We start from the raw sequence: 8,035 nt of genomic DNA, 5'->3' as shown, positions 1-8,035 counted from the left end.
TTGAAAGGGCAGCTGCTGCGAGACCCCTCTCAGCCCCACCCACCTCACAGGGTGTCTGTTGTGGGGGGAGAAGATTGTAAGCCACTCTGAGTCTCTGATTCAGAGAAGGGCGGGGTATAAACCTGCAGTCTTCTTCTTCTTAGATCACATGTTCTACATCCAGAAGATCCCCAGTTCTAATCCTAGTATTTATTCAGTACAGCAGGGCTTGGGAACAGAAAGCAGCTGCTGGCCAGATGACATATTGGGCAATGTGGATGATGAGTTTGACTCAGAACAAAGCCTGGTCAGACAAGGTCAAAACAGTCTTGTAAGCAGTGCCGCTCCAGGGTTTCCCTGCTGTGGCTAGGCCAGCCTCAGGGGGTAAGCGCAGAAGAATCCAACGGCAAAACCGGGTTTGCCATTCAGCGTGCCCAAAAGCGGCAAGCCAATTGTGGCTCATTGCTGCCTGGGCCTGCAAGATATGAGGGACATTTTCTGCAACTCCCCACCCCACTTTTAATGCTATTTCTGGAAAGACGATTCCTACAAGGACTGTATTGTGGCACACCGCATCTTGGGGGCAAAAATGCAAATTTGAAAGCTGACTAAGGAGGGACAGCGGAGAGGTTTGTAAAATTGCGCATGAGGTGGACAGAGCTGGCAAGGAGAACATAAGAGAAGCCAGGTTGGATCAGGCCAATGGGCCATCCAGTCCAACCCTCTGTGTCACATAAGAACATAAGAGAAGCCATGTTGGATCAGGCCAATGGCCCATCCAGTCCAACACTCTGTGTCACATAAGAACATAAGAGAAGCCATGTTGGATCAGGCCAATGGCCCATCCAGTCCAACACTCTGTGTCACATAAGAACATAAGAGAAGCCATGTTGGATCAGGCCAATGGCCCATCCAGTCCAACGCTCTGTGTCACATAAGAACATAAGAGAAGCCATGTTGGATCAGGCCAATGGCCCATCCAGTCCAACACTCTGTGTCACACAGTGACCAATATATATATATATATACACACACACATATATATACATACACACTGTGGCTAATAGCCACTGATGAACCTCTGCTCCATATTTTTATCTAACCCCCTCTTGAAGCTGACTATGCTTGTAGCTGCCACCACCTCCTGTGGCAGTGACTTCCACATGTTAATCACCCTTTGGGTGAAGAAGTACCTCCTTTTATCCGTTCTAACCCGACTGCTCAGCAATTTCATTGAATGCCCACGAGTTCTTGTATTGTGAGAAAGGGAGAAAGGGACTTCTTTCTTTACCTTCTCATAATCTTGTAAACCTCTATCGTGTCACCCTGCAGTCGACGTTTCTCAAAGCTAAAAAGCCCCAAGCGTTTTAACCTTTCTTCAAAGGGAAAGTTTTCCCTCCCTGTCCCCAAATACTAACATTTGAGAGCCTTCAACGAAGCTGATGGGCGGCACGTTCAAGACGGACAAAAGGAAATGCTACTCTACACAGGAAGTGATTCAAATGTGGAATTTGCTGCCGGAGGATGTCATGATGGCCACAGGAATAAATAGTTTCAAAGAGGATAAGATAGATTCATGGAGGATGTCTATAAACGGCTACTTCAGGCTTTTGGATGAGCCGGCGGGTATCTACCTATTAGATCAGTTGGCCTCCCCTACCATACTATTCCACTGTGCTGTTCTGCTGTGCAGTCCTGCTATACCCTTTTGTTATACCATCTTGCTGGACCATCCTGTTGTACTTTTACTAAATATTGCAACTGGTTTTTATTGTGATGTTACGGTGATTTTATTACTTCTGATGTACTCCGCTCTGAGCCCCCATAGGGGAATGGGCAGAATATAAATAAACTAATAATAATAATTATACTTGCCATAGTGACTGAGGAGAACCTTCACCTTCAGAGGCACTAATCCACTGAATCCCAGAACTAGGAGCCAACCACAAGGGAAGGCCTCGGCTTCTATGCCCTGTTGCTGGCCTTCTAGAGGAACGTCTTTCCTTCCCAGCCCCATATGAGAGCCAGTTTGGTGCAGTGGTTAAGTGTGCGGACTCTTAACTGGGAGAACCGGGTTTGATTCCCCACTTCTCCATTTGCACCTGCAGGAATGGCCTTGGGTTAGCCATAGCTCTCTTAGGAGTTGTCCTTGAAAGGGCAGCTGTTGTGAGAGTCCTCTCAGCCCCACCCATCTCACAGGGTGTCTGTTGTGGGGGGAGGAGATATAGGAGATTGTAAACTACTCTGAGTCTCTGTTTCAGAGAGAAGGGAGGGGTATAAATCTGCAGTCTTCTTATTCTTCTTCCTGTTCAGGTTGCCTTAGGGAAAGGAAATATGGAAAGCGGCCTACTGAAATGAAGATACTTGGGAACACACCTGCTTACAATTTTCTCTGTCTATCAAGCACACAAGAGGAGCCCTGCTGGATCAGACCAATAGTCCATCTAGACCAGAATCCTGTCTTCCACAGTGGGCAACCAGTTCTCTCCTGCCCTCCCGCTTTCCCATACCCGGAAAAACATCCACCCTGTTTTCAAAGTGATACACTCAAGAGAGCTCGGGTGCAAAACTGTACAGAAAAAAAAAAGGTTTATTAAGAGTCACAACATGCTACTGAACCGTCCTTTGAAATGGAAAACATTTATTAAAACACAATGCCAACGGTTACAGGACGTTAAGGCCGAAACAGCTCCAGGGGATCGGCCTCTGAGCTCTGCTGATGGGAGACGGTAATGAAGTCCGGCTTTTTGTCATTTTACAAAACGCTGAGAGGCAAAATGGTAAAGTGGTGCAACTCCTGTCACCAAAGCGACAACGGCAAGCAGGATCTCGGCTCTCGGTCATGGGCGTGAAAGGAGTCCCACGCAAGCAGCCCTGAGGGCAACTGTGGCTCTGGGAGGCCTGCAATTCTGAGACGGCCTTGCAAGAATCCGGTTTGGTTTCTAACTGTTGGGGGTGTTTAATATTAGTCAGTGATAGAGGAAATCGGGTCCTAGCTCAACCCAAGAAAGGTGTTTCTCGAAAATACCTCCATCAAGGGCTTGTGAAAGCATATGCGTTCGAGTATTTTTCGCTAAAAGCCCTGGTTCTTCTTAAGCTCCCAATCCTTATTTTGCAAGGGGGGAGGGAGGGCTCCTTAAATGCAGGATAGGCCCAAAAGATCTCCCTCTTTTCAATTTATTTATATCCTGTCTTTCTATTTAAAATCAGCACTCAAAACAGCTGTTACAATTCCCCCCTATTATTATTATTTTTTTGCAGGGGGGCTAACGGAAAAGATAGTCGATAAAACTAAACCAGATCAACTCAACTAGTCGATCGAGTAAACCGGAAGCCCGAAAAACTACAATTCCCATCAATCGCGGCAAGAAACAGTGGCCGCTGGGAATCGTAATAGCCAGAAGGTTCGGAGTCTTCCAGGACTGTCCTGTGCAGGGGTGGTATTCTAGCAGGAGTTTCTTTGCATATTATGCCACACACCCCCTGATGTAGCTAATCCTCCTGGAGCTTACAAAAAAGGGCCTTGTAAGCTCTTGGGGGATTGGCTACATCAGGGGGGTGTGACCTAACATGCAAAGGAGCTCCTGCTAGAATTCCATCCCTGGTCCTGTGTATCTCCTCCCCTTCCTCCGATTAGTACCTGTCTCTTCACAAAGGTTAACAGGCTGCTTGCTCAAGAGATGGAAGCGGCTGGCAGAGAAGACAGGATAATGGTTCTGGGAGGGGGGTTCAGAGATGCAAGCCCCACCTTGAGCAGGTCGAGATCTAACGGGGGTCCCCAGTGCCCCCCCAAAAGAGTGAGACTTATCAAGCTGGGGGGGGGGGGGAGGAGTTTATAATGCAAAGCTTCTCAACTTGACTTTCTTCAGCATGGCTAATATTAATAACCAAGCTATTGGAGGGACGGTCAGGAACGACGTGAATTTTTCGCTATCTGCAAAAATTCAGAGCCGAGGAGCAGCTGGAATGCCACAGCGCCCCTCCCGGGTTAAGGGTGGGTGAGTAAATAATAACACAGCGCCTTCAAGTGATCCGTGTTCTCAGTTACCCCTGGCCAAGAGGAGAGATAACAGCACAGGGAAGAGATGCTGGCAGTTCTCCCTTGATCGGAAGCATTGCTAGCATACTAGATCAGCAGTTCTCTTCGCCGATTAGCTGGTAACTTGGGTTTTCTCCCCAATATCTACCCATAGGCTAAGAAGTGCAGCGATGCTGGAGGAAGCCATCTGACGCAAAACCCCAGATTCCCTTGAACGTGACCTTGCTTCGGTAGCTGCGGAGTGCTCCCGCTTATCAGCGGCGGGTGTCCTCGGCCCTATGAATCCGTGTCCTCCGCCCTCCTGCTGGAAGAGAATTAGCTGAGGCAATGTCAAGGGTAATTTATTAAGCCAGAAGTACTGGGAGCAATCAGCACGAGTCGAGGGTTTGTATCTGGATAACGAAGCCAAGCTGGAATCAGCGATGTAAATTGCCTCATCTGCAGGGTTAAGTTGATTGCGAACAAGCCTTTTTTTAAAAACCAAAACCAGTAAGGAAGGAGGTGGAAAGGGGGTTAAAGGTGGTGGCGGAGGACTGCGCTTCGGTTCATTTTGCTGCAGAGCCCTTCAAATTTAAATCTGGTTTGCCCGCAGCAGTGGCTGCGTTTACATTCTGAAGCCGCAGGCGACGCTGATAATTCCCCTGGGGTTTCTCGTCACAGCCAACAGCTGAAAGGTACAGCTACCTGCCTCGGCATCTGATGCTTCTGCAGGCGAGAAGTGTTAAACTGGAAACATCTGGCCCGGGTGTCCTTCCGGTATCTGCCTGAAGACAAACCTCTCTGCCAGGTATCACAGTCTGTTGTTGGCTGAACCGTAACCCCCTTCCCCGCACAGATCCCACCCCCACCACCAGTCTTTCTTCTACAACATATTGTGGTGCTAAGAGAAAATGCTCTCCTAAAATGAGGAGGCGGATGAGCTGTCTGGGAAAAGAAAAATCCCGGTTCTGCGTCCGCAAGCTGTTCTCCATCAAATAGCCGCAGTCGACGCTGTTGCTTTATTCTTCTGAGGGGGGGACTGGCTGTCTTAGAACTCTGGCTGGTTCCATCTGGCTGCTCTCGGGAAGGAAAACTGCCTTTCGGCTTCAGCTACATCATGACGTGGAGGGGGGGGGAACAGGCAATTAATCGCACCGCACAATTATCCTGAAAGGTCGGGCCCAGAGACATGGAGGATGCCGGGCTTCCTGAAGAGAAAATGGACTTGAACACACCAAATTAAAACAACCGTTTGATTTTATAAAGGCAAATTCCAAAACGTGGGGTGCAAGCATCAGCCGTGTGCATTTGGAACAAATAATGCGGGGTAGGGCTTTCAACTGGGAAATGGAAGGGGGGGGGGAGAGTAGAGCCGCTTCAGTTCTGCTTGGAACACAGGCGTGGATGATCACTGCTGGCAGGAATGTGGGAAGACCGGATTTGTTCTCCCTTTTAATTACCAACTGCGACGCTAAAAGTGTCCTTTTTGGGGGGAAATACAGCTGTGAAAATTACACATCGTCGCAATATCAGAAATACCTTTGTGTGCGCGGCGAGTATATGGTTGCTGCCATGGAATTGCCGTGCTCGGTCCAATTTCACCCAAAATGTGGAAGATTGACACCCGAAATCCAGTCCCCGGGGATCTGAAATCTGACTAAGAGAGCCAAACCGCTCGTTTCAGAGGTCAGCGACTTCTCCCCTCTCGGCCCCAGCAAGCGCGACGTAAGAGAGGAAGGGCTCGCTAGCGTTCGAGGCGGTTTACAACCTCTCGGACTGTGGCTATGAGGGTCTCGTTCTCCTGAGGGTTTCCCAGAATAATACTGTGCAGTCTATTCATATAGGAATCAATAGTGTCCATTGTGGGGGTCTCGCCACTTCCTGCAGGAAACAGAGAACAGCATGCTGAGTTAAGCGCGGCGACAACAGCCGGCATCGCTTGGCGCTACGAGACGGAAACAAAAAAGAAGGTAAACGGTTGGATTCGCAAAGCGATTCTCGTCAGCGGAGGCGGCTCAAGACGTTTGCTTGGCGCGAACGCGGCGACGTGGATCGCCCCACGCAAACTCGGGAGCCGTCGGTGGGACCCGCCCATTGCCAGATTGGTGAGGAACCCCGCGGCTTTGCTTGTGGTCTAAACGGCATCCCCTAGGCGGCTGCTCCACCCCTATTTCAGCATACACACAGATCTACCGTGAAGGGTTCCCAGTCAGGAAGGAGACCATCACATAGAACTGTAGTCCATTGCAGTGGTTATTCTCGGTAACATTTCTTATTGTAGGCATCGCCTGGGCTCTGTGCCTTGCATTGCTAACCTCACATTCTACATTGATCATGCTATACCTTAGCTGTAGGCAGTTTGCTGCTCGCATTGTCGTCAGATTTTGTACTCCTAGCACGAGGTCCCCAACCTGGTGCCCATGGACATGATGGTGCCGACCAACACCTTTCCTGGTGCCTGCCAAGGGTTTTTAGAAAGTGGGTGGAACCAGGTGGAGCTTTGGCTCCGATTGACTGTTGGAAGTTTCATTGGCTGTGCAGGTTTGTAAAACACTGGTTTGGCATTGGCAGCTGCTGCCACCGCAGCACAAGGATCTTCAATGTGTGACTGAAGGGAAGCTGCGGCAGCCATTTTGTGGCTGGCTCCGCCTCCTGCAGCAGCCATTTTGCGGCGGCCATTTTACGGCTGTGCCCACTGCACTGTGTCAGCATTCTAAATGTGTCCACAGGCTTAAAAAGGTTGGAGATCATTCATTTGGTATCTTATGCAGTACTGCATTTTTAATCATTTCCCTTGCTCTGTAATCTGCCTCGAGTTCTCAGGGACTAAAGTGGGCTGGACATAAACAAAATAAATCCTGTATAGCATGCCTGTCCAAGATCTCGAAGGTCTTCAGCTCAGGGAGGAAATGAGTACCCCCCCCCACTTAAGAAAACAGATCATGTTACTGGGCAAGAAAACCTGCCCAGTAACTCAGTGGTTCAGACATAACACACCACCGTGTGCCATTATGTGAACAACTTGGGGGTGGGGTGGGGAATTCTCAGGCTGGAGTCCTTTTTTCCTCATAATTGTCCAATACTCTTCCTCTTCTCCTCCTGAAAAATATCAGCATCAAACCAAAGTTTGTCGTGCCCAAAGCTACAACCTATGTTTGATCCTAGGGGTTGTTTCCGGCAGCGAATAAGCAGGGGTGGGATTCTAGCAGGAGCTCCTTTGCCTATTAGGCCACGCACCCCTGATGTAGCCAATCCTCCAGGAGCTTACAAAAAAAAGAGCCTTGTAAGTTCTTGGAGGATTGGCTACATCAGAGGCGTGTGGCCTAATAGGCAAAGGAGCTCGTGCTAGAATTCCACCCTTGAGAATAAGTCATGGGTTGTGGGCAACAGCAGACCGTGGTTTGCTATGAATGTGGAAAGGGGTTGATGGGTGAGCCGAGCGCAAGGGAAGGGAATCGGAGAATCCCCCTCAGCTGGCTCCTGGGACAAAAAGCATTTGAACCGACCCTTTCTCGTCAATGAGCCCCAACACAGAGCAGAAGAAACTGCTGGATCTTGTCACTATGCATGCAGGAAGATCTGGGAGGGAAAGAGTTAAGAGAAATAACTCTCTTTCTCTCTCTCTCTCTCTCTGAGGTACACTTGGCCGTTGGCTCCACCCTCTCACTGGTTAGATGTTCCGCCTTCTTGGCTGTCGCTTACTTTCAGTTTCATCTTATATAGGACCTCTCTTCTCTCTCTCTTACCTGGGCTTGCAGCCGCAGCAAGTTAACCTTTTTTTTTCCAAAGTCAATCCATTCACAATAAGTTAAATGCACCTCCGTGACTTTTGTCATGTAAGATGTGCTTCTCTTTTTGTAAGTAAAATTTATTTCTCTCGTTACCACTGGAATCAGATCATCTTTGTAATCTGAATAGTAATTTCTCCCTTGTCCTGGAAACGTGGAGGAACAGGGACACTGAGAAAACCTTCTGTGCTTCCAAGTCAAATAATACACACACACACACTCTCTCTCTCCCGAAACAGGTAGGCAGCAA

At 48.9% G+C, this 8,035-nt stretch overlaps 1 protein-coding gene across 1 annotated transcript in view; it reads right to left on the bottom strand.

The window, feature by feature from the left end:
- Nucleotides 1-2,549: 2,549 nt before the first annotated feature.
- The window catches only part of HMG20A (high mobility group 20A), a 47,448-nt gene continuing 41,962 nt past the window's right edge, over nt 2,550-8,035 (bottom strand). The window contains exon 8 of the mRNA XM_060260175.1: nt 2,550-5,878. Within this exon, the coding sequence (XP_060116158.1) occupies nt 5,742-5,878 (137 nt within the window). The 3' untranslated portion in view covers nt 2,550-5,741. The remainder of the gene's footprint in view (nt 5,879-8,035) is intronic.

This window comes from Heteronotia binoei, chromosome 19 (genome assembly GCF_032191835.1).
Source record: "Heteronotia binoei isolate CCM8104 ecotype False Entrance Well chromosome 19, APGP_CSIRO_Hbin_v1, whole genome shotgun sequence".
NCBI classification, from domain to species: domain Eukaryota; kingdom Metazoa; phylum Chordata; class Lepidosauria; order Squamata; family Gekkonidae; genus Heteronotia; species Heteronotia binoei.
Note: the sequence above shows the minus strand (reverse complement) of the source record. Positions and strands in the feature narration are given on the sequence as shown.